At 44.8% G+C, this 26,847-nt stretch overlaps 5 protein-coding genes across 5 annotated transcripts; 3 read left to right on the forward strand and 2 right to left on the reverse strand.

The window, feature by feature from the left end:
• Positions 1–5,939: 5,939 nt before the first annotated feature.
• Positions 5,940–7,647, forward strand: AOL_s00079g241 (uncharacterized protein; the record flags this gene model as incomplete). The annotated part of the gene is made up of 3 exons (XM_011124116.1): positions 5,940–7,214; positions 7,274–7,438; positions 7,510–7,647. 3 exons carry the CDS (start codon positions 5,940–5,942, stop codon positions 7,645–7,647), a joined length of 1,578 nt encoding a protein of 525 aa, XP_011122418.1.
• Positions 7,648–12,406: 4,759 nt separating this feature from the next.
• Positions 12,407–17,083, reverse strand: AOL_s00079g242 (uncharacterized protein; the record flags this gene model as incomplete). Its single annotated transcript, XM_011124117.1, has 4 exons — positions 12,407–14,574; positions 14,636–15,693; positions 15,748–16,810; positions 16,876–17,083. The coding sequence occupies 4 exons, from the start codon at positions 17,081–17,083 to the stop codon at positions 12,407–12,409; spliced, it is 4,497 nt and encodes a 1,498-aa protein (XP_011122419.1).
• Positions 17,084–19,087: 2,004 nt separating this feature from the next.
• AOL_s00079g243 (uncharacterized protein) lies at positions 19,088–20,164 on the reverse strand (the record flags this gene model as incomplete). Its single annotated transcript, XM_011124118.1, has 1 exon — positions 19,088–20,164. The coding sequence occupies one exon, from the start codon at positions 20,162–20,164 to the stop codon at positions 19,088–19,090; it is 1,077 nt and encodes a 358-aa protein (XP_011122420.1).
• A 2,598-nt stretch (positions 20,165–22,762) lies between these two features.
• On the forward strand, positions 22,763–23,464 carry AOL_s00079g244 (uncharacterized protein; the record flags this gene model as incomplete). The annotated part of the gene is made up of 1 exon (XM_011124119.1): positions 22,763–23,464. One exon carries the CDS (start codon positions 22,763–22,765, stop codon positions 23,462–23,464), a length of 702 nt encoding a protein of 233 aa, XP_011122421.1.
• A 1,462-nt stretch (positions 23,465–24,926) lies between these two features.
• On the forward strand, positions 24,927–25,808 carry AOL_s00079g245 (uncharacterized protein; the record flags this gene model as incomplete). Its single annotated transcript, XM_011124120.1, has 2 exons — positions 24,927–25,034; positions 25,131–25,808. 2 exons carry the CDS (start codon positions 24,927–24,929, stop codon positions 25,806–25,808), a joined length of 786 nt encoding a protein of 261 aa, XP_011122422.1.
• Positions 25,809–26,847: the final 1,039 nt, after the last annotated feature.

The raw sequence follows: 26,847 nt of genomic DNA on the forward strand, positions 1-26,847 counted from the left end.
TACCGCTTTCTAGCTAAGCTTGTAGGTAGAATTCGAAAGCTGCAGTAAGATAAACACGTGACCTTATATTTGTAGTATACTATTATGCTAATATCCCAGTTAACCCCTTGGAAACTGCATATTGAAACTGCATAACTCAGTCCATGGCTTTCACGAACAGCATCATCTGCATGAGGTGAGACGGTGGGATGTTTTGAGACGCCGAGTATTACAAATACCGAGAGGAGATTGATATTCGGGATTCTTCAGGCGAGTGGCGTCAAAAGCCTACACAGTACATCCAATGCTCCGTAAGCAACCGTCTCCCGTGAGTCAATAAGTGTGTGATGATAACATACCTGATAATCGAGGGCTTTGGCTCGCTATGGGTGTATCCGATATAGAGAATCAACGGAAGGTAGCCACTATCGGAAACGAAAAAGTGTCCGTTAGCATCATCCCAAGGACATGGCATATGGGTTGGAGGCGCAAAATCCAGTTCTGCGGATGCATAGCCTATAGCTTGTACATACTAATGAATAGCAACCCTCGAGATATCAATAATACGGGTGATTCGCTCCTGGATCATATCACAATTTCAATCAGTTTGAGACATTTGAACACGAAGGGGCTTGAAGTTGCATAGTCGCCAGCAGGCCTGTCCAAGGGCAATGCTGGTAGCTGAAAAGTAGGGCGCAAGCCCAGCTGAAAAGGCGAAAGAAAGCAACCAACCTTGGTTTCCTCTGAAATCTGCATCTTGGGCAAACGGTGGGACACGATAGCTCCTGATTCGCTGGCGGTTTGCTGCAGGTGGATGATTTTCTGGAGAATGCAAGTCCGAGTTTCCGAGTTCACGAGCTCAAATCGTGCATTCGAGACCGTCGACGTCTCAGGTATGATGGTGGTGGTGCAGGGTTCTAGATGGTGTCGTAAACTTCGAATTGAAAACCTGAATTTTCGCTGTCGCTTATCGGTGATAAGATCAAGGCGGCCATTTGCAGCAAACAACACATTGCGCCTCAGATTGACGACACGCAACACAAAAGGTACCTCGGCTCCCTTCTCCCTTCTTAACAAGCCACCAGTATAGCCTCCTTAATCTTAACAACGAACCAGAGGTCTTCCCGGACCGTCGGGTTTCATGACGAGAACTCTAATCTAAACACCCCGGCCATCCGTCTACCGCCCGGGGCATCCACATCGCTAAAAGATGCTGCTTCGGGGTCCCTTTCACGTAAACCGCCGCTTACGTACCGGTCGTATAGCTCGATGTTTCTACGTTTGGTTACGTCTCGAGGTTAATAGAGTGTGGCGTTCCGAGATGTACATACGTATGTACTCAACATTACATACGTACATAGGCAAAGTGCCTGGATCAAAGACGGCAGTAGCAGGAATGATTAAAGACATAAACGAACGAACGAACGAACGAACGAACGAACGAAAGCAAAACCAGCCGATATAACATCTAAACTATATTATAATATCTCACAATTATACATAGTAGGGAGAAGAATACTTTCTATTTGCTTATCCAGAGCAAGGAGAAGCGAACGGGCCTCAGCTTTGTTCTTTCCCAAACCCTGTCAGAATCTGATGACCCCCGGCCAATGAGATCTTTCCGATCTCTATGTCAGAATGCCATGGGTATGGCCATCGGAGGCAGAAAATGCATCCTCGCGGAAAACGTGATCGAAACCGTTATCACTCTGTTCAGGGTTCAAATGAGGCTGAAACAGGGCGACCGAAAACAATACGGTGTACACAGGGTATGTATCATTAACTTTACCACATATATTTTAGATTGTCGATTCCGACAGTTAAGCTTCTTTGTAACCGTGCGAACCGTTAGCTAAGATGTCTTTTAGAGGCCGCCTTCATTGCTCTTGCGCAGCCGATAACCTTGCAAAGCAATAAGATTTTGCCACCACGAAATACTATGTACAGTTTTGTAGTTTTCATTTGGATCTAATCTCCCTTGTCGACCGTACCGTTTGGGAGTCATTCTGCGACGCTAAGTCTTTTGGCGTCCTCGCTTGGGCACTTGGCTCCGAGAAATAACGTTAATTAACGACGTTGTCAATCTTAAAAGTACAGGGAGACCTTTTTCAATTTGAAAAATGGAGAAAATAGCCCCCTCGGATCCCCCAACGGACTCTACACAGTATGCATCCGACTGAACGGATGCTTAAGACGCCTCATAAGAAGTAGGGCCGTCTCGCAGGGTTGTTATTGTCGCAGAAGACGGCCAGATAATGACTTCATCCTTCAGAACTTCTACGGTTATCTTCGATTTCGACGATCATTCTAACGCGGGGTTGTCTTGATCCCCACACCCTTTAGAGCCATTGAAAAAAGAGTTCTTACCATCGGAAAACTGGCACGAATCTGAGAAACGGTGCCCCACATGGGCCGTATTTGTCCACGATATCAAGATACGTTTCATCTTTCGACATCATAAATATTACGACGGTGAGACTAGTATCACTAGCTAGTGGGACTGCTTCCCGTCACAGAGCAAAAACAAGCAACTGCCTCCTCTTGCATCGTTGGTCATAAATGTGAGAGCCTTGAGATTTGATGAATCTGTGAAAAGGTGTCATTAAGCCCAGGGGTACCAAGATTGGCCCCCAAAGGTGTTCTACCCGGAGCCCATGCAACGATATCCTAGCCCAGCCACAACCAAATTCCATTCTGATTTAATATCCGCAAAACGGACGGGGCTGCCGTGGCACTTTGTGGCGAATTGAGCAAGTATGTATGTAGAGTATTTTTCCGACGTTGGCTGAGGGTGATATTCATTGCATTCCTGCAAGAAAAACAGCAATGAGCTGTAGGCTGCGATGAATCCTCTTTGGGAATCACGAGCCTCTCATCACGACCCTTTAGGAACTGCTCGTCCCAAAAGGGGTATCAGTGAGGAAACGAAACATGTGTGATACAGGGCGATTAATTGGCGGACATCCTCGACCGAACTTGACCGAAGTTCATCGTTCGATCTCATGGTGCATATTTCTTTTGACTGTGCACCCCTTCCTTGTCCTGCGGCAGGCGAAATTGGTTGTGCTGCTACCCGATGCACAGCAGCCATGGATTTGCTAACCATCTTTGGACGGCACTTGCCCCGTTGGTAAAGGGAAAGGATTTTCGATCTGAACTTGCTCCCCCAGATCTTGCTTCCTGCAAAAACCCCCTGGAAATAGTCTAGTGCAGCTATCCAGCAAATGAGAATCCGCAGCAGACCACCCTCCTTCACGAAAAAGGTTCTCTTAAATCCGCACAACGGTTCAACTTTTGTCCACTGTCAGGAAACCGTTGCTAATATATTCCCACACCATATCTAAGAACTTTGCCCAGCTCTGAATGGTTAGATGATCCGTTGGACCAAATAATACGGCGACCTAACTAAACCGCCTGATCCACTTAAATATTAGGCAAGTGCCTCGGGGGGTGCTAGTGATGCTTTGAGCAAAGAGCCGGCAGAACAAGGGTTTCGAGATACCACGATGCTACGGTTCAAGGAAGGGAAGTGCGGATGAAGATGTCTCTGGAATATCCCGGGAAGAATTTCCCCACCCCTTTCGCCTAAGGGGACCCTCGAATTCTCAAAGTTACCCGCCAGATCGAAAAAAAAATAAAAAAAATTCGGCGGGAACTGCCATTGCACAGAAGCAAATGCACGCGAACCGTTTTTGCGCCCACCTGCTGTTGGCACTTTGGCAAGCCGAAATCTGAACGAACAAACGGTTTTTTGGTTGTGGAGCGGTTTACAACCGAAGAATCCTGCATTGCAATTGGATGCTGATTGGACACCGGGCGGAGCAAATTGAATGGTCCTTGGTTGGTGAAATTCGGACTCCCACCCTTAACCTTGTAACATTGCAAGAGCATTCTTCACAACATTCGACAGGAAGCCATAACGCGATTTTGGTGCAATATCGATATATGCATACACATACTCCATCCTTACCAAGGACACATTGTACGATCATCCACTTATGCCTTAAGGGAGGCGTCACGTCTACAGTACATAAACTTACATTCCAAGGACACGGTTCACCACACCATCCGGCCGACTCACGTCAAAGACACAGCAGATATTTGCAATACAACGAGTACCCAACAGAAACAATAACGTGGTTCGGGCTATTTGTCTAACAGTCGTTTCTGCCGATCATATCCTCCTGCGTCGTTACCGCCTCGCAAGCTGTGTCTGAATATCCTTCCGCTCGAATCAGACCACCTTCGTCAACTTCTGTACGTACTTACATACATACATGTAATGTACCTGCCAGTCGTGCATCGGAGCTAATAGCAGCAAGCAAGCAAGATATTTGGCGGATTCCTTGTTTCCTTGAAGTATCTGCTACCTTGCCAGAGACATCGTTTTGCATCGCATTCCTTGTCGTCTCAACTGTCATTGGTGAAAAATATCAGCTGGATAGCCAACCTCTCAACCCACAAAGAAACATCATTACTTTTTTTATTCAGTTCTTTCATATCGAATCTCTTCTATTCCAAGCCTCTATCATAGACCCTAGTTCCCAGCCCGCAACGAAATTAAGACAATTGTCTTCGTTTGTTTGAACCCCTCAGCTCCTCAGCGCCGCCAATCTGGTTCACTCATCTACTACAAACTGAACTCAACTCCCCATACAACAGTTTAAGCATGCATCTATAACATAACCTCAAATATACAGTGCATAAAACAACTTTAATTCTTTAGTGCTTCGCTCCCTCCTCGGTTCTTTCTTCATTTTTCTTTTTTCTAGCTTTTCTTATTTTTTTCTGGCTCCTGGAGGGTGTGGCTTTAACAACCCCAAACAACTTTTGCCCCCAGGGCCACAGGACTGTGCATGGGCATGGTGGACCTGGCAGTCTTGGATCAACAATCACCCTCCAAAAGACGGATACCGAACTATCTTTTCCCTTGCCCTCTCTCACTACCTTTTCTGATCAACTTCCTTCTGCTCAAAACGGGGCGTCTTCTATTGCTTCCGTTCGCTCATTTTGACATCAATCTGCTATATTCTAAGGCTTCCGATCTTCTTCCATCAATCGGGTTTTGTTTTTTTCGGAGATCTTTTGGTTCTTTAACTGTTGTCTCGCATCGCTTCGGCACCAGGCACCTCCCAAGCCCGTTGGAAAAGTGCCATCCACACCACCTCGAAATCATAAAACAAAACCCGGATGCACAAGTTATATTTTTTCCCTAACCAGCTAATAAGCTATTAAGGATCCCTTCGCATCTCATTCTCGACGCTGCAGCTTAACTAGTCGGAATTTATTTTCTCCAACCTAAATCACTGGATTTTTTAAATATTGCAGCTCGCCCTATCAGAAATCTGATCCGCATTTCTTGAACATACCGACACCCAAAAACCTGCATTACCGCCACACAGGACTTAGTACGGCCATACGCAACAATCAACCACGTATATACGTTTGCATCCCGTCAACATCTGCGCACCCCATTATCATCCTTCCGACCCCAATTCTTATTTCCTATCGAACCGATTCATATACCAAAGACCTATCATTGACGCCAAATAAATAAATATTAAAACAAACAAACTGGAAAAATCAAAAATTTTTCCAGGGCCAGTTGACGAACTGACCAGGAGGACACCCTTTATAACAGGGTGAAAATGGCATATAGCAGCAATATGCTAGCTCACCGGGGCCCGGTGGTGAATTTTTCTACCATAAATACTGTCCCAGAAAGTACAACTATTTTGGTCAGGCTTGAACCAGATACGGTCACCTTAGATATACCATTTAACAGAGTCACAACATGGAAGGTAAGCTGGTCCGTTCACATTATTGTTAGAGCCTGCCGGAATTATCTTCAATTGCTTGATATGATCGACCCTACCATGTTTGCTTGGAGAATATTGTGAAACCAATGACTGACGTATCACTCTTGCTAGCGATTAATACAAACACTTTTTAATATTTATATGCGAAATAATCCTAGTTCGAGCCATCTCACATTCGAGGATGCTCTGGACAATATCAAAATTACAAACGATCGCACTGGAGGAATTATCCTCCCGGAGCTTTGGCCTGATTTTATCAAACCACAAGTTAGGGTTGCAGCAGAATTTAACGAACCTTTCCTTTGCCCGCCATGGTTTCCAAAAATCGACGCTGAAATCAAGAGGGAAGAAGACGATGTCGAGATGATGGAAGCTGGAGTGATCACATGCTCTCTCGAACCGAAAATTGGAGGATATGTCGAAACCGCAGACTGGAGGCAACCAACCCGACTATTAGGACCACCACCTTCGAAGACAGACGACATCGAGCCTTTTATTTTCTTACCGACTTCTACAAGCACCGTTCCCGCATCATCTTTTACTTTTACATCAACAAGCCCAAATTCTTGGCCGTCAATGGAACCCGAAAAGCCTCGCCTACGGCTTCGTGCTGGTATGAATGGAATTCCTGTGGTCTCTGATGTATTCGCTGAGACTCTATTAGCACGCCGCAGCATGTCTCAAGAACCCACTGTGGAATCTATGGTTGAAGGAAGTGCATCACCACCTTCAGTTCGTTTCAGGAACCCATTCCCTCAGTCAGCTGTATCTGCCTCGTCTCCTAGTGCACCAACTATTTTCCCACAACGATTCGCACCTGTCAGACACATTCCAGCTTCCGATTCAAATTCAAGAACCCCCACACAAAGCCCCGAGTGTAGCAGCCGGCCCGTTAGGGATGCAAATCCCAGACCTGCAAAAAGAAAGCGTGATGATGATGGAATAGGCTCATCGCCAATGGATGCATGCATGGAGCCTCCCCGCAAATCAAGGTCCCCATTCCACTCTTCCGGCTCGAATGGCGGCATCTCAAGAGCACAGTCCCTAGAAACCGAGTCGTCTAATCAGGCTAGAAGGGTGTCTAACCCAGTCCCTAGACCAAGGACAAGTGACACTGCCTCAACCACAACTATGGTCATTCATAGGAAACTTTTATTGCTGGATTCAATCGGTGCAGGAGAAATGGTAAAGATTGTTGAAACTAAAGACGGTGATCTGATTGTGATCCGAGATGATGAAGAGCCAGAAGAACTTATGGCACGGCGGGAATCTAACGCTAGCATGGCCTCGACATCCAAACTGAAGGAAAAAGAAATCGGGACTACAAAGACAGGAAAAAAGCGAGGTCATGGTGAAGCCAATACCGAAGAGTTGGTTCGAATATGGTCTGGGGGTGGTCCAGAGCCACCAGCTAAGGTAAGATTATCATTTACCGCCAGTTGAGGCAACTTCGATTCTAACAACGTTTCCCTTAGCGAGCAAAACCAAAGCAGTACGACAAGCTTACTGTCGAGCAAAGAGTCAAAATCAATAAATTTGTCAAAGAACAACATATCATTCGTATCGATCACTTCACAAATCCAGTCATCCAGGAATGGAAAGCACGATGCATTCCTGAAGCCGACGCGAAACAAACCGAGGTATGTATTTCTATATTCCCCCGGCGGTCAAAATGCCGCAGTGTATCACGTGGCTAACTTAGACTCTTTAGGAATACCTCGAAGAAATCGCTTCAAATACATACAAAGAATCAAGCGACAAGAAAGAGGCATATCGTCTATTTATGGAACATCATAACCATAGCCACAAGAGTTCCGGCGCACGTTCTAGCATTAGCACTAAGGCATGAATATGTCTTCCAACGATTCCACGGGTTCTTTCAAACGCTACACAGCTTGTAGAACGGATACACCACACGGCCCAATTCCCCAAACGGTATTTCGAGTTTGTGAGGCAGATATTTACAGGCCTCCCTCCATCTCCCTTTTTTCATTGTACATATCTATCCCCTTTGAGATCCTTCTCTTCCTCTTTTTTTATATATTTTTTTAGGATGCCGATGATACCCCTCCAGCGACGTCTCCGTTTTTTTGTTTCTTTCTTTGTTTTTTTCGTTTTTGTTTTCAAAATTCTTTTTTGTTACATTTCCCAAAAGTAGGGGCTGATTTGAGTCGCACCTCGAGTCCGCACTGGTTCACAGGTAACGTGTGGCGACTTGAGCAAGGCGTATACGTGTACAAACAAAAGAACAGAGCGGCATTTTGGTTTTTCATGTATCATGTTACTATTCTATGGAGTTTGCTGGCGTTTCGCATTATGTTGTTTTTGCCTTTTGGGTGGCGTTCTGATCCTTTTTCTTGAGTTACCATCTGATCATTATTTACCTCCACTTTGAACTTGTCAAAAAGGTATACTGGTGTCAAAATCTTTCCTTTTCTTTCCGAGGGTTTGGGTTCCCCGTTTAAGTTTTTTTTTTATTTTTTATGGGAGGCAATCATAATCATCACCGGCGTTCATGTATACTTTTGCATCTAATTCATCACATCCCAATACTTTACGGAAATTTATTGGGTGGGAAAAGGGATCTCTGCAGGTAATTACTTGCATCACGACCCGGTTTATTTATTTGGTTTATTTTTATTTAGTTGTCCCAAATCACACATCCCCACCAAATTGCTTAATACAGTTGGGAATACAATGTGCCTAATACCGCGTGCACGAATTAATCCCATGTATATATCTGTATAAATCCTCGACGGTGTATACACACATACGTATATACACGTCTACACATTCCGTCTCCCCATCACAAAACGCTCGATCAAACCCATGTAAACGAATCTTGCATAAAAACTTCCATGCAGGACCTTGAATCTATTCCCCTTGAAGCTATACAGACCCACATTGCCATCCATACTACTCCTTCGATTCCCTTCTTTCCCTCCCCCCCGGGGGCCCCCCTCGCGTCTGACGAAGGAGAGCGTGTCCCGTGTCTTGTGGACATGTTTTAGTCTAGCATGGGCATCATGTATTATGTACGATGGCATCAGTCGTTGGAGCGGATTGGGAACGTGTAGCCGCGGAATGTACCTTGCTGGCAGGTAACAAATTTTATGATGGTTAAAGTTAAAGTTAAAGTGTTTTATGGATTGGATGTACGGGTTATAGTGTTAATGTGTATGCGAGACGGCCCAGTAAGGGCGGGAGTAGGCTAGGTGGAAATGGCTCTATACCTCATTCCTGCATAGCTATAAATTGATATCGGATTGATCTGTACGTATGTACGAGAAGTTTCATATAATTAAGCTGCGCTAGTCTTAGGGAAGGAAGCCTAGGGATCGATCGAAGTAAGTACATACGTACATACATACATAAGTCATACATGCACTTTAGAACTAGCTAGAGAGAGAAAGGGAAAAACAAGAGGGCTTGGGCGAGCTAATTACAAGACAGGAGAATGATGACAAAGAAGAGAATTGAGAGTCTGTGTAATCAACGGGGGGTATGATTAATCAATTACATGATCTGTACCCGCTAACTTAACGGGGGGGGAGATATGTAAAAGCTTGTGTATGTCATGCGGTTGTGGTGGTAGTTGAAAGGAAGAATCCCGTTTGGTTCGTGATCAATTCTTTGCTGTGTTTTGCAATTGGCAATTACATAGGAGGGTTAAAGGACTCCAATCCAGATAAGGTTTTTGTTATGGGGGTGGCTGGTTACACAGGGGGCGGGTGCGGGACAGCGAGAGAACACCTGTGGAAATGTTCGGTCCCTTCTAGCATTGGACGACTAAAGGCTGAGATGATCGAAGCATCGACGACAGTGGCGGCTTGAGGCGAGGCGGGTAAGCTAGAAAAGGGAGAGGATTATTTAGACCAGTTTCTTTGTGTCCACACGCTCGCACTCGCACTCGCACTTGCACTCGCACTCACGCACGCATGCACAAAAAGGATGTTAAGACGCCGAGGTTTAAAGCGCTGCTAGATTTAAATTGAGATCTTTCCGATCCAATGAAGTTTGGCAATTCTTTTGCATCTTGACACGGCATGATGTAGAACCAGTTCGCGCGGGGATAAATGCATCCCATAGGAGGCCCTTGCCCTTCACCAAAGGGAGGAGAATATCAGAGTGGTTTCTCCACGCAGTATGTCTAGCCAGGAGATTCTCTCAATTCTTATCGGCTAAAGTCGTGTATTGACCAAAAAAAAAAAAAAGAAGAAGAAGAAGATAGGAAGAAGCTAGTGAACTAACCAGCCTATCAAACGGTATCGATACTGGTGGGGGAGAATGTACGTAACGTTTTAACACCATCATCGGGTTACACCACCATAATCCACAACCGCGACGACGAAAAATCCTACGATCATATGGCCCGTTAGATTGTTTTGGATTTTGCCAAGTGAGGGGTCACCAACCGACCGAACTTCACCGACGCACGGTGCGCGGAGTCGGCTGCTCGAATGGTGTCTGGTCCCCACATTAAATGTCCATCTCATCAATGATGCTTGCATGAGCTAAGATCATGCATGAGATAATCGATGCACGAGATAATCGATGCATGCGATGTCTTCAAGATCTTGAACTTGATTTCAAGATATATCTATATCTCTTTTGGTTAGCGTTATAGCTTGCCTCGAATGGCGCTGTAGGTTCTGATCCGTTGAAATCACCTGCAATTTCAACTAGTTCGATCCCTTTGCCCTCACTCTTGCATCCTAACTCTCATGACTAAAAATAATATCGAAATTGAACCGTGCGCTATCCACAGGCTTCGATGGCTACACGATCCGGGCGTCAATATCCGTCCCGCAGATCTTAGGTTTCAACGATCTTTGGATCGAGGCGGGGTAGACGAATTCATTGGCCGATCAACATGCCTTTGAACCCCTTGTTCCAAAGAAAGGTTAGCTAGGGCATGGGCGAAGGAAGGAACACCGAATTCGTTAGATTTTCCGACTGAGATGTTGTGGAGCGCCTCTCGAAGAAATGACGAAGAAGCAAGAAGCATCTCTCTTTTTTTTTTTTTTCTTCCCGTTCCTTCTCTCGGACGGCACGCGGGAGGGATGCCAAAATTTGAGGTAAAAGTCTTCGGTACATAGATAGAAAGAGGCGTGTGCGCGATTCATGATGGGACTGGAGGAACAGCGTGATACTAAATAACACAGCTAGTAGCGCATTGACTTCCCCCATTCCCTTCCATGTATGAGCATTAAGCTTTGCAGATGTCATCGTGCATCCACGCGCCCTTGTGTTTTGCCCGTTAACCATCAAATTCGTTTTTTTATTTATTTTTCGGGGGGGGCTTGTGCACCTCTCAACTGTTAAAATTGGACCTGGCTGCAAACCGAACACTTGAGAGTGTGTGTTGAGACCAGCTTAAGGGTCGATAACGCTATGATGATGATACACCCTAAGCTAAGAAATATGTTGTTGGAGAGCTCTTAGTCGACATGGACACTAGTTCACTAAGTTAGCTCCAAACCGACCGAATTCGCTAAATCCATTCCACTGGGAATGTTAAAACTACTAGTTAACACGGGTCCCGTTGATGTTTCGAATCGAATTTGTACCTAGTACTAGTGCACCTGGGATAGTTGTGCTGCGGCGGGAGCCGCTTGTAAACGTAAGCTAATACTCTGTACCCGATTTGTTGTATAGTAAGGCACAAGGCACGAGGGGAAAGAGATCGAAACATTTCCAACTAGGCACCTGGAGATAAAGAGTCTAATGACGAAGACGGTGGAATTCTTTCGCCGGAACCAAGCCGCAGATAGCATTGGTATGTAAAAATCGGCCGGATATAGATACATAAGCGGTTTGTTGGATATTGTGTCGTAGGCGTGTTGGTTGGAAGAGTTAGATATCAATGGGGCCGTGGGGCTGACGCATGATGATTGATGTTCACGGTATGTAGAAAGGGAGTTGGAGGTTGAATGCGGCATTGTCCGAGTGGCAAAGAATCCACGTTATAGGTTATTATATTCACGGGTAGGTACTCACCGGTGCTAACAGGTGACAGTTGTGGCAATGGCTCCCAATACACGGATTGTTACAAATCTGAGCTGAGAGCTAGTGCTACGATCACGTCTAACGACTGCAATTTTGTTATGGAAATACGTTGGAACCGCTTGTATTAATATAACCCCATTTTAATTTCTATTCTACAGTGTGCACAGCTATTGCTCTAATACATGTTGTCTGAGAATTTCATGAACGAAGTTATTCGCATGAAAATCAGGTACATATGAGCGTGAAGATGTAGGCACACTAAGCTAAGATACATGAGTAAGAATGCATCAGAAACATTCAAAGGGTTATACATTTTGTGAGTCTGCAGAAAGGGAAACAATAAAATAGTAAGGCTAGGGGACAATCGTGGTGTATTGAATCTGCGAGTATCGATAAACGGTTCGAAAAAAGAACGAAAACGTAAAGTAGTGCGTCGCCGTTCAATGGAAAGTCGACTTCGTGATAGTTGATGAAAACGGGATTGCTGATATCGTCAGGCAGGAAAAAGAAATAAATAAAAGCAAAACAATATCAGCTTTGCGAGATCTGGTCGGGCTTCTAATGACGGGGAGAAGAAATCCGGGGAACGCATTGAGATATTAGAAGGGGTTTTTGGGACCGCGGCGATTGTTAGACTCAAATCGACGTTTCAATCCTTCTTCTCTCATCTGGGCCGACCAATTCGTTTCACCTCGTTGGATTACCGGGCGCTGTCTAGCCTGCTTCGGTACCGGGGCGGCCTCGGAGCTATCTATTTCATTAATTGTAGGTAGGGATTGCTCTTGAGTAGGGCCAGGTTGATCGAGTTTCTGGGTTGGGGCTCGTGGCGCTGTTTTCTGGTCTCCTAGGAACACATAAGGGATACGGATTTTACCCGGTTTCTTAATGGCCTTTGGTTCCTCTGATTGAGGTTGGAGATTAATTTGACCGTCTGGTTGTTGCGAAAGACTTTCGGGTCTTCTATTTCGGGTAATGCTTCGAGCATCTCCTGTAGCGACGCCCAGTTGATCCATACGAGCCCTCCTCATTGCACGTAGTTCGGCGCGTGTGATAACACTGGAGCTTTCAGGCTCAGAAGGCTCACGGTTGGTTGTACGTAGATTGTCCGGCGAAAGAGATGAAAGTTGGTCATTAGGCGGTGCTGCTGACGGTTCTCGAGAAAGAGAAGAGTATGTCCTATGATGATATGGAGCGCGTTCGGAATACGGTTTCCGGATAGACGATAATTGACTATCTTCATCTTCATCGTCATATGCGTTACACTCTATGAATAATGAGGACTTCTTGACCTCCTTGTTGGTATCGGTGAGATCATCTCCCTTAATGACTGGGTCTTGAGTGTCTCTATCGTTCTCCTCGTTATATGCCTTACACTCTGCAAGCGGTGAAGCCTTCGGAATCTCCACATCAGCATCGGTGTTATCTTCTTGAGCGGCTAGGATCGAAGCTTCTTCAGTGCTGTTGCTGCTTGCTTCATAACCAGTAAACGGAGAAGGGTTTGGAATATTGTCTCCCTCTGGAACAGCTAGTTCTTGAGTGTCTTTATTGTATTCGTCGTCATTTGCGTTATAGCCAATGAGTATTGAAGATTCTATGGCTTCGGTGTCATTATTGGAATCGTCATTCGCGTTACACTCTGTCAGTGATAAGAGCTTCGAGTCTTCCGGGCGGCTATCACCCTCAAGTGAAGCCGGTTTCTCAGTACACTCATTAGTACACTCTGTAAATATCGATGACTCTAGGGCCTTGATCTCTTCTGGCGTATGTGACTTTTGAGTGCCTTCATCGCTCTCGTTGTCATGTGCATTGCACTCAATAAACCACGAAGCCTTTGAGGCTTCCGTATCGTCGTCAGAATCGTCGTTTGCATTGCATTCTATAAAGAACAATGGCTTTGAGCTCTCAACTTCTTCATGAGTGATTCCTTTTTTGGTGCTCTCATCATCGTCAGAATCATCGTTTGCATTGCATTCTGTGAACAATGAAGATTTCGGGATCTTGATACCATCGTCACCCGAGTCGTCGTTAGCATTGCATTCTGTGAATAGCGAAGTCTTTGGGATCTTGATATCCTCTTCATCTGAGTCGTCGTTTGCATTGCATTCTATAAACAATGAAGATTTTGGAATCACAATATCGTCGTCATCGGAGTCGTCATGTGCATTGCACTGCGTAAATAAAGAAGGTCTCGGGGTTTTAATATCCTCATCGTCTGAATCGTCATTGGCGTTGCATTCTATGAAAAACGAAGCCTTTGAGATCTTAATTTTGTCGTCATCGGAGTCATTGTTTGCATTGTATTCTTTAAATAACGAAGACCTTGGCATCTCAATATCGTCATCGGAATCGTCATCTGCAGAACATTCAATAAAGAGGGAGGATTTTTTGAGGGGTTCAGTTTCTGCAGCGACTGGCCCTGGGATTTCGTTGTCCTTGGAATCGTCATTCAAGTTGACTTCTGTGAATAAGATAGAGCTCGAGGGCTGATTGTCTTGCTCAATAGTCAAGTCTGGGTCGCCTTCTCCAGCTTCTGCCTTGTCATCTTCAAAACCTTGAGAAATATCCTTGTTGTATGGATCAAGTACTGGCGATTTGATTGAGGACGTTCCATTTTCAAGAAGGCTAGGATCACTCTTTTTCTCAGGAAGAGTTTGTGCTTGAGCTACTTTGAATTTTCCACTAAGTCCTTGCTTTCCGTAGAGAGCTTCATGTAGGAGATCGTCCTCCTCCGAAGAGGAGTCACTTATGCTTCGGGAGATCGAAACACCTAGTGTGGAAGGTCTAGTCAGTTCCAGTCCTGGTATTTCTGGATAAAGGATTGTATTTACCATCGTCATTGATTCTAATGGGCTTGTCTTTCTCAACAATATCCAGAACTCGCTCCGGAACCCATGCGACCGGGAATTTGACTTTGCCATGTTTCTTGGCCTGAACGACCATACTATGATGACGGCGAATCTGTCTATCAATATAGGGCGGAATTCCGTACGCTTTTCTGAAGCCTCTGAGAACATCGTTGATCGGAAGTTCTTTCTCCATTCGAAGTTCATGGATTTCTTCGTCCCACAAGAACGGGCCATTTGAAAGATCAGTAAACCCTTTCTCCCTGATCTCTTCCTCTTGAGCTACCCTAATGCATTGATTCCTGTAACACTTAAGTAAGGATTTTGTGTCGCTGACTCCAGGGTAGTTATGCATGTACGCAGTGTGAGCTGAGGGTATTCGGTGTACCCAGCCGCCAGGCCCAATAACGATGTTGAGAAGTTTGAGGATTCCTTTATCGAAGGTGCTAAGCTCCTCGAGCTCGTCGGTCTTTATGATATCCAAGTCAAATTCCGATTTTTCATACTCTTCAGGGTCCTCGAATGTCCTTCCTTTTTCGATGATTATGCCTTCTTCCTTTATCGTAACCTCTTCTGGTGGCGTTTGAGCACACTGGGTAGGTTGTTCCGTCGTCTTGGCCTCGCGTTTTGGGATTATAATCTTGACACTGGTATCCAGTGTAATAGTAGGGGGGCGCTCAAAGATAGCATTGAGCCAGTTTGTAGCAGCTGGCTTCGCTTCAGGCTCTGAATCACTGATTGGGGTTAATTCGGGACAAAATTCTGTCGAATCACTATAAGAAGCCTCATCTTCTAATCCCTTATCCATAGCAATCGTCATAGAGTCGTTGTCGCTATCGGTACAATTTTCTGAATCGTAACCCCTAACTGTCTCATCATCCGAATCGCAATCGTTCGTGGGATCACTGAACGTGCTTTTTAGGCGAAGGGGTGGCTTCTCTAGGGCCATCTGGGCTGTGTATTTGCCAGAGAATGAAGTTGAGCTTTCAAAAGCTCGACGAAGACGGAGTGGGTTTTCGAATGCACTGGTTTCCTTTGTCATGCTATAGTACTATTAGTTAGCTTGTTCATTTTACACTGACGATTAAGGAACTTACCCGTATTGATGACCACCAAAAGTAGGTTGTTTGAAATAACACTTCCACAGACCCCAGAAACCCTTCTCATCTGCAGCAGCCAAGCTTGGGTTGCTATAAATCGAAGAGTTCGGAATAATCATTGGTCGGGAGAAATCGATGTATCCGGACCAGTAGACCTTCAACAAAGATTGGCTCGCTGGCCGGGCCGTGTTAACAGCAATATTTGGGACGCTTTTGTCCTCGACAATTCCGACTGAAACTGGATAGCGGATATTGCGTGCCGTTGGGAACATGTAGAAGACGACAGAAACTGCTTCCTTGTTGCTAGTACTCCAGAAGATAGCAGGAAGAGTTTTGCAGGAGCTCATATCTCCTGCAGAAATCGGTACCCAATCGTATGGGCGGACAGCGGTCGAAGTCGGAAGGCGTTCTGGAGCAGCCGCCTGGATGAGGTCGAGAAACTTGAACTGCGGCTGGGGAGTCGCAGCAAGCGTCAAGGCAGTAGCCTCTGGGGCCGGGGCGAAGGGGATTGGATCAGCTGATCCAAAACCCCTTCGCATCCCGGGTTCTTCCCGTTCGGCTTGCTCCCTTTCGAACTTCCTACGCATCCCGTCACCGATGATGCCACCGCGAGCCCAGGTGTCTCGAGCGAGGTCCTCCGTGTTGGCCTTGTGATAGAGTTGGGCCAACTCTCGAACCATCAAAAATTTGGCCGGCTGGCCAGGGATCTTCTTTGCCAACGGATCGATGGTTATCGGGTTTCTGATATCGATCCGTGGGAGGGTGATCGACCCCACGGGAAGGTACGAGCTTTCAAAGAAAGCTAGTACTGTGGGTTCCTCGGATGCATATGCATCCGAGGAACAGGGCGGCTCGTCGTCCAGGTCTGGGAGCCTTTTCCCAGACTTGGCCTTCGAGGCCACCCCGGAAGACCCCCCAGGGGTCTTCGCCCACTTGCCCATCTTACGCTCCATCTCGACCTTCTGGAGCGATGGGGGAAGCATCTTGAAGGCTTCAAACACCTCCGTAGTCTTACGGAGGTAAGTTTGAGGCCCTCGCCTCCCCCCGGACTCTGTCCGGCCTAAAATTGACAAAAAGTTAATGAAAACACTTTGAGACCAAGGCTAAAGTTTTGTCGAAACTTACCTGATGAGCTAGGCGCGGAGTCGGGGACGGATCGAGCACCATTGCTCGATCCAGGCCTACCAGAGGAGGCCGAACTCTTGCGAGATGAGCGAGATCTCGCGGTCTTGAACGAAGCCGTTGAGGAGGCACTGCTATGAGCAGAGCCAGCCCTCGAGCTTCGAGCTCCTGGGCGATTTGGGCGCTCCCGGGAAGCAAGCAACAGATCCATCTCTAGGAGATGGATGGGCGCGAACGAGTTGATCAGAGATCAACGGAACTTTAAGAAGGGAAAGGGGGGAACAAACGGTCGACAGGAGCTTGTACGATGTCGTTGAGGGAAGTGAGGTTGCTTGACGCGTGGTTGGTGATGATACGAACTGTGAGAAAGAGGTGTTAGTGTGGGAGAGGGTGAGGATAAAGGGAGATGGTTGGTTTGGGGAGGTCTTGATTAAGTAGTAGACGTGAAGAGTCGAGTAACGAGGGAAAAAATTGAAAGTAAGTTTGTAGTCGATTGGGGGGTCTTGATGCTCGGCAGAAGGGAGGGTAGTGCGCAGCAAGAAGCTGTGATGTTATACCCTTAATATAATGTGTTGTGATGTGTTGTATTCTGAATACAGGGTTTCGAAGGAAGGAATGTGTTGTCGCATCTGAAGTCGATACGTCGAGGGAAGGGTTTCAGACCACACGGCGTGTGGTGTCTGGTTTACGAGACCAGTTTCAGAATAAGATCGGCTTATTGTATTCGATAGATCTAGTTTATGAGGCTACTTATGGCCTCTATTTGAATGGTTTAAATGGGTCTTTGCGTATTGACTTTTCGAATTTAACTTTGTATCCATCCTAATTCTTATTCGGGATATAAACTGAGGTTCCCTCGAGATTTCGGGCCAGCTTCTACTAGTTATAGCTTGCAATTGGATCATACCAGACCAACCTGCTTAAGACTACTATGTGAATATATTCAAGTTCGCCCCTATGTTACAGTATACGTTTTTTATAGTTGAAGCTATGCTTCTCGCTTTATAGCACTATTTATATCCGAGATGATCTATACCTATCCGTGAATGCATTTGGCCGATACCGCAATGAACGATGAACATTTTCTGCTAGGTACAAGATTTCACACATACACATACTGAAGCACCTACACTGTACTTGCTAGAGCTAGAATGGCTCGGTTCAGCTGATAAGATCAATCTAGGAAATATAGAAAAGCTGTAGCTCGAACTGTAGTCCGGCCTGCTGGAGCTCGTCATGATGCATGAAGCAGCTTCAGCTTCGAACTTCAACTTCAAGCCACAACCAACGTCGAACCTTTCCTGAATAGGGTGTTACACAAGCGAAACAGGGGATTTTGTTGGATTCTCCACACGACAACACACATTGCCATACCCAAGCTCAACGCAGGTTCTCATTGTTGGCTTCGCGACAGGCAAGTGCAGGCTCTCTCCCATAGATCCTTGCCCCAACTAGTCTCGTATGCCTAAAGTTATATGAGGACGAGATTAGACCTATATGCGACTCGGTGGGAACTGGTGCTTGCTTCGATCGTTTTGATATTAACTTCTACAGGTATGACTACTCTCTTTCTCTATTGGTCGCTCTAGTTGGAACCTGTATAGTAAAATCTAATAGCCAATGAGACTATTTATTATATACGTATAGTGGCCCTAAATTTTAGCAGGCAATCTACAGGCCGGAAGCATTATGCATGGTACACTACTACTCCTACAATCAAACACGGTGGCCGTCGGTGGAAGGAAAAAAAAAAAAAGATTTGCGAAGTCTGGTTTGAGGCAAACAATCTACCAGAAAATGCGGTTAAATTTAGGGATAGAAGTTATAATGGCGCCATGGCGACTGTCAACTCGAATTTACTAAACGCTATAGTCTCTCCGAATTATCTATTATGCTAGCTCGGAGAGGCCCGGAACTAGCCCCTAGACAAAAACTCATGAGGTGGGGGATAATATTTGGGACAAAAAAAGAAGTGGGTGGGAACACAGCTACCTTTGAAAATGAATAATGATGTAGCTATAATATAATCAGATTCGAAGAGAAGAAAGGCTTTGCAAATGACGATACCAATATTTATTAAATCGCTAAAAGATGCTGTACAGAAACCACTGAAGGGGCTCTTGCCTGGCCATGATACTCGGTGTCGCCACCCTGTGTGAACCGCGCCTACAAGATAAGACTAGAGCACCGATCTATTTTATGCGTAAGATATTTATTACGACAGATTCTTCTTCCAAGTTGCTCCATAGTAGTGGACCAGAAAGCTGGTTTCGACACCACCCGCGTCGCTGTGGTTTACACCTGGACTCCACCTATTCACTGGTAAGAATAAAACGTCCCCGATCTTCTTCGCTTCCTTTATTCCGCTGTATTCAAGAAGCCCAACTTCTCTCCCCTCAATCTGATTGATATATCCCATAATAACTTTTGTCCATCTGAATGGTCCCGTTGTATCCAAAATCTTTATTTGGTTATAACGCAAAGATGAAACATCTTTTCGTCTCCATACTATATCAGATATATCTTTGTGTGCCGTTTCTTGAATCGAAGAAATCATCCGTCGCAAGACTTCGTGGCCGGGCTTGGCATATATACTCCATTGTAAAAACTGTATTCGTTTTGAGAATTTATTCTTGGCAATCCACTTGTCTGGGTACTTTGTTGTGTTTAAAGCGTCAAGCTCTAATCCGACGACCAAGTTTATATCTTCCATTTTGATATTTTGCTGATGGCCTATGGATCTTGGCATCCACTGGTCGACCGGCGCAGTACATATCGTGTCGAGGTCGACGTACAATCCTCCGGATGTATATGCGATAAGGTATCGTAGTAGATCTGCCGCTAAGATTCGTTGCGGAAAGTTCTTGTATAAGTGAACTATGTAAGGATCCGTAGTGTTAAAATTCTTGGTTACATATTGTAAGGCTGTGATGTCCGTAAAGAGTGTATATTCGTGGGACGGGTTATTGTTGAACCAAGATTTTTGGCGGTCATAATTGGCTTCCGGCAACTTTTCAGTTTTCCAAGTTTGATAAATATGCCTTGGGAATTCTACCGATGAAAGTTTTCTCGCCTGAGAGAGAAGATGGGACTGAATCTCTTTTGTTATAAGCCCTGATTTTTCGGGCTCTTCGTAGAATTGTTGTAGTGGTGACTTTGGAATAATGCTATAGATCTGTGGTGAAAAAGGCCCAATGGTGTGAGGGAGGTGATATAGAAAGACGAACAATATAAGTGCGTTCAAGACTATAATAAATTGGCGGCGTGGGGCGCCGACCCGCGGGCAAAGCATCGGGTGGTGGTAAGCTTTAAAGGTAGATATACTTAGGCCTCGTTACCAAGCCAGTGTCCCGTGTATATACGCGTAGGTATATATACAGCCTTTATACGTCGCTTGGGCCTTTTTTTCCACCAGGGAATGGAAGCTTGAACAGGCAAGGGAGGGTAACTAGTAACGATCGGTCGGTAACGTATTGATGGAATCACGATTAATCGCATCAGTTTATATAATATCATCCCCCTTTTTAAAAAAGAATTCAAGGAATCGTGTGCGTCAAGATGCAGAATCATTGGTTCCAAGACGCCTTGGGCCTTTCAAGACTCTTGGAATATTCTTAGAATATACGGAAAAGGTAACTGGTTTTTTCCACAACCATGATTTTTGGTCTTCCCATACGATAAGAGTCTCCCCCCTTGGTTTCAAATACACGTCTGCTTACTTTTCCGATTGATTACGCTGCATATTTTTCTTCTTTTTTTTTGAAAACGGTCGGAACATTGGCTGTCGACTTTATCGCTTGCTTCACTACACTTATCCGTGCTGTCGAGCCGTACTCATCTACGCGGCGTTGTGGGCTGAGCTCGATGTAACCTTATGGAGTGGGGCTCTATAGAAACACATACGTACCCCTCGTAGTGCGGCATCCAAAAAGCTTATAAAACCACACAATATACAGCAAATCAACCGCCAATTTAGAAATACTATTATAGATTCTGGGAACCTGAGGGTTACACCAGAATTGAAGTCTATTCGTTTCGACAAGCCATATTTTTGGTATGTACCTTAATTTTTTCAAAAAAAATTCGGAGCGTCACTAAAAGGCTGTGGATGTGAGTTGGTGGCGTGCTGATACCAGCGATGCAGTTTTGGTCCTAGCGCAACTCATGAGTTTCGTTGAACCCGAAGCTGGAATTGCGATATTTCGCTGGGTATAGTCTCATGCCCAAACCAACATGTTGCATCATGCTACGATTAATCGTATTGATACCGCAGCCCTGCCGTAATGGTCCCATTTGTCGGCACAGTATCTATAACACATGTACACAGTTATCCTGAAACCGACGCCGAGTTGAAATGTGGTCGGTCTCGTAACCGGACGTTGAATGTGGTTTAGTCAATGCAATTTACCTTAGTCACGCAAGGTACTATATTCGAACTTTCGTTATGTTGGTTGGTGTTATAACAGTTAACAGCCACGCATCACTAAAGCAACATGCAACAGCACAGGTGGCAGGGAAATAGTATTATTTGTTGTAACATTTAACACCTGTTCCCTGGAAACTCGATCCTTTCAATACTGATAGCTGTCAAGTGCCTGGTTTACGAGACTAGTCGTCAAAACGAAAATCTGGCTCTCGTGGTATGGTTGGTACTAGACAACACTAGATACACGCTATGGTGGCTATGCATCTGGACTTCGTTTAACGTTTTTCAAGGAACATATCTACGTACAACTCTCCAAATTTAAACGTAACCTGAAACGTAAAATGTTAGTTTAATCTTGCCCTAGGAAATGTTGGATTCGACAAATTACCGCTGTCTTATTAATTATTCCTAATATTAATCATGAATTGTTTGTGGTGCCGCAAAATTTAAAATGGAGTCCAATCGACTCGGCTTTTGTAACTAATGTTAGTATGCTTCGAGTCCCATGCTCATTTGCTTTGCGCCAGTTGTCCAATATCTAAATCCTGTGGAGTCTCGCAGTAATAGCGTATAACAGTTAGGTTAGATTTGCAGGTCTGGGTACGAGACAATGATAATGTACATATATAGAAGGTAGATTGTTTGAATGTTGATGAACCCATGAATACACTATAGTACTAAGTGATGAGATAAGATATGAGATAACCTTGGTGGCTAACATCGCGCGCCAGGCCTCTTAGTTTACTAGTTTTGTAATTATCTACCCCGTTCTCTTGGTATATAGCTGTTTATTTAGTATTTGGCAGGGACTAGTCTCCGCCTCAAGCGCTTGGATTCGATATTCAAGGCTGGGGAGTGTAAATTAATATCGATATGTATCTAACATTAACACATATCTACCAGCATGCATGCATGTAAATGACAACAATCTCACAAGCGCGTATCTTAATATTCTCGGAGCGCAACTTGTTAGAATCATTGCGATATGTACAACGATGCATTCATATCTCTAGCATAACGTATAGTCTAAAGACGGTTTCGTAGAAGTTGTATTCTTATCTATAAGATAGGCAGCTTCCGCCGCTCTGTGGCCCGGGACTTAATGCATTCGATATTCGTAAAACTTCGGAACTACCAAGATTAAACATTTTTCTATCCACCCACCTTTCTCAGGATAACCGCGAGGATTAATTTTCCCCCGTTAATTAATTCAGAAGATGTTGATTCACTCTACTATCGTCGCCTTGGCCCTAGCTACCACATTTGGGGTAGTGAGCACAAGTCCTGTATCTTCGAGCTTAGATCATCGCCCTAACTTGGTACGAATTTCCCAGATATGAATTGATGATTCATATGACCAATTCCATATAAATAATTCCTCTACACAAATACATAACCAAGGAATCTTTCTGGAGGTATTCGAGATTAACACATGGATCTTTATAGAAAGTTAGAGACAGTCACATGTCGCCGCGGTGCAAGGACCTTGATAATGAGGAGCTAGACTATCGACAGATATGTTTCTACCAACGAGGGGAAGTTCCTGGAAGTGGTGTCTCTGCCGCCGAACTTTTAAGATGGCTAGAGGCTGCACGATCGAAAAATATAAACGGGTACGGGTGGTCGTATACCGTTATCACCAAGTCCGGCGAAAGTAAATGCAGACAAGTCTCTTGCCTTAGCCGAAAGGCAGTTCTTAAAATATGTGATCTTCGATCGGGCCCCCCTGAACGGAATTACACGTGGGCTGCTTCCACCATTTATCACACGGTCGCCAGCTTACTTCAGAGGTTCAGGCCCGACCTGCTGCCTACAGATGACGCGGAAGGTCAGGACATCGCAGCGCAGACGCAATCTGATACGGAGACCTGCTGCTCTTCTTATTATAATCCAGGCAAAGTGTCACAGAATACGGATAGAATGTGGGGCGAGCAGTATCAGGCTGATGAAACTGGGCTTAGAATCACTATCGAGGCCATTAGGGGGGAATCTGAGATCGAGCTTCAAAGCAGAGTCCGGTGCGATCCCGAACAGAACTTAATTCCGGTATATAGTGCTCCAGACGAGGACGGGGAAGAGAGCGAGCTTCCAGTTAAGGAGTGGAAAGACTATGACCCGAGCTGGACTATTCCACCAACCGATCAATTAATCCCATACTTACATTGAGAAAGTTGGTCTTGCTTTTGTGTACCGGTAGCATCTCGCAGATTTACCGTCTTAGCACCTTTGTATTTAAACTAGAATTTTGGGTATCAGGTTTGATTAAGAATATATATCGATGCCCGATAAAATCCATTAGAACTACTTGAAGCCACCGTGACCTGTTTAACGTATGCTCAATGCATCATATATGTCAAATACAAGCTGGCACATAGTATTAGGCGTAGCGTTGTGTGTTATTCATGTCACAGATAGCAAAATGTGCAGGTTCGAGTCTTGTTCACGGGATATAGAAATGTTCGAAATATGTGGTTTGAGATTACTTCAGTTAGATCTGTAGATCTATAGAGGGCCGGGCCTATAGTAGAACTTTGCGTGTAGAGATTCGAAAATAGGGATTTGAAACCGTTAATATCCTACAATGCAATAGTTAGTAGTTTAAAACACTCACACATGAGATATACGTATACGTATACAAGCGATTCTCAGCTATTGCATTAGACGCAACTTGAGGTAGTCTCGGTAACTTGAGGGTGGGCTGCGCAGGAGACAATTAACTTGTAAATCTAAAATTTTTCTTCTGACTGGCCTTCCAATTAGCTGAGGGGAGAAAGCACGAACGGTCTGTAAGGCAAATACACTAGTTACTAGCTAGTACTTCTCGATTTTGTCAGACCGTTTTCTTTCGACGAAGCCCCTATGTCCGACATGTCAACAGGTTGTAACTAACCTAGATTCGTTGTAACAACTATTTTCTAAGCCTCCGAGCTCTATGCAATGGTAAAGAGCTTAATGTTGGTTGCAAAGTAAAATCTACTGATCAGAATGTCTTTGGTACGTTTCAGATTTTCGATTTTGTTCGATTCAAGCCCGACTTAAGAATGACTATAGCAATCGATCGGTATGCTACCTATAGACACATGAATATCAAATGACACATGTATAGCACCAAATCGACACAACTGCAGGATTCCATCGACTAACTCATAATACGGTGCACAACACCTCTCATTCAGCTATCCAGCCAAAAGCGCCTGGATTCGAGGCTACAACTAACCAGTGAAAATCGAACGAACTGTGCTTCGATACATATGTACACTGGGCGAACCCAGTATCCTTCTTAATTTCGTTGCTAGGATACAGTAGTATATATAATAGGCAAAAGGAATCTCATACGGCCCAAGATTGGATCTTCCGTATATTAGGACTGCTTCTTTTGCACTGCGGATAAATCTGAACTTCTCATATATCATATATCGGCGTCAATATATATCAATCTATGAAACAAAGTGAACTCGCACCCGTCTTGCCTCCAGACCAGAAACAAAGTATTAGAGCCGCTCCGTCCTCATTATAATTATAATATATATTACACCGCTGCCATCCTACCTAACACGGCAATTTCAGCTTATTCTCTATAGATCTGCCTCTGCGAGGCTGGCCCCTATTATTTTCTTGATTTTACAAAATGGTTTACGGCTCCACTATTATACTTCTCGCTTTGGCTGCTTCCTTTGGGGTAGTAACCTCCAGCCCTGTAAACTCGGGTATTCATGTTGAGGGCCATTCAAATTTGGTAGGGACTCAAATTTCTATGCCTTCCCGCGATTTTTTATATGCCTATACAACCAATATTTCTTAGGAAACTAGGCTAATATATGTACATGTACAGACCACAAGGGGGATCAAAGCGTCAGATCAATGCCCTGCGAGCCTACCCAATCACGAAGTGAGATGCTTTTATCAGGAGCCGACTGTTCGTGAAAGCGGCGTTACTGCCAGCGAGTTCTACAACTGGCTCTTAGAGTTCAGCACAAGTGTTTTCTCAGAGGATGGCAAAGATTCTAAGGGTCGCTTTTACCGGTATTATCCTGTCCCCATCGAGCCAGGGGGTAAATTGTGTGGACAACTCGATTGTATTGGAGACCACGCAAACGTCAAGCTCTGTGACTATCGACCAAATAAGCCCCCGAAGCGGGTGTATAACTGGAGTTATCACGGGATTATTACTAGGGTTCTTCGGCTCGGAGAGGAGTTCTGGCCTGAGGCTCCGCTAGAACTCAGGGGAAACCCTCTTAGTGAGGAAGAATCTGTGCGGAAATGGCGAGAAGAGCCGACTGATACAGGGAGCTGCTGCTCTTCCTATTACAACCCAAACAGAATTCAACAGAGTACAGATCGAATATGGGGTGATATTTATTCCACTAGTGAGAATGAGCTGGACCCAGTGGCTGGGCTACGATTATCTATAGAGAGTATTAGACAGCCACCCTCGAATAAGACGATTACCTGCGACAGAAGCAAGAATATAGTGCCGGTAAGGGTAAAATTTGCAGAAGGGCGAACATAACAGCAGAGATGCATATACTATTGTAGGGTTGAGCTGTCGAGCTCGGGATCCAATGTTTTCTTTGCAAACGTGGTTGGACATTAATATAGTCATTTCTTTCTTTTCTTTCTTTCTTTCTTTCTTTCTTTGCTCTACACCCCTTGTTAATATCAGAGTTAAACCACATGTATGAAAATCTGGCCTGTTTCTAGGTTAACATTTTTGTATTTGCTGAAAGGTCATATCAGAATATATTTTATTGTAGAGAATAGTATACATCGATCAGTCGTTATAATTATTCGGCAATCAAACAAACCTCTTTAGTACGAAACTAAGTTGTTATGTTTACTAGGGAAGTAGTCTAGTTGTTTAGATGGGTGCTGAACTAGGGAAGATAATTCGCGGACCGACATATTTATTTAAGTAGGTATATAATTGTCCTAACTGCGCTGTAAATTCATCGATATTGGCTGTCGTCGACGTCTGGGAACATAGTCAAATCGATCAAGCTAGCCTAGGTCTATAGAATAATCTACAGAGTTAATTTTAGTCTTCATGTATGCATAGAATAGTCCCGTTCCCATACGTCGGCTGGCCACAAGTACTGTGAGGGAGAACACCAGTCCAAATAACCGGTATATCTAATGCACCACCCTGTCTGAACTGTCCAACCCAAATACAAGCCCCCCTACCAATTGCTGTTGGTTCATGCTTGAGCAATATTTTACTGTGTTCAAATTCTCCTGTGCCATTTCAACTACTCGAATTATCTCAATAGCCGTGCCCCGCGAAGACGTCGAGGCCTCGCTTGTTAGTATATTAATATTGTGTACCGCCGTCAGGTTCTCGAGGCCCCCCAACGGGTGTATGTACTGCCCGGCATGTTGGCTAGCAGTCATTAGATTAGGCTGCAATATGTTATCGCGATCCTAGTTAGGGTAAACCTTCGTTAGTGGCGTCTGAGTACGATGCTAACTGTGGGGTCCTCGCAACGTTTGTGTAGTTTCAAAGCTATGATATCTATGAACTGTTATCTCTTTATGTTTGCAGCGTTTAGATA

This window comes from Orbilia oligospora, assembly GCF_000225545.1.
Source record: "Orbilia oligospora ATCC 24927 unplaced genomic scaffold scaffold00079, whole genome shotgun sequence".
Taxonomy (NCBI): domain Eukaryota; kingdom Fungi; phylum Ascomycota; class Orbiliomycetes; order Orbiliales; family Orbiliaceae; genus Orbilia; species Orbilia oligospora.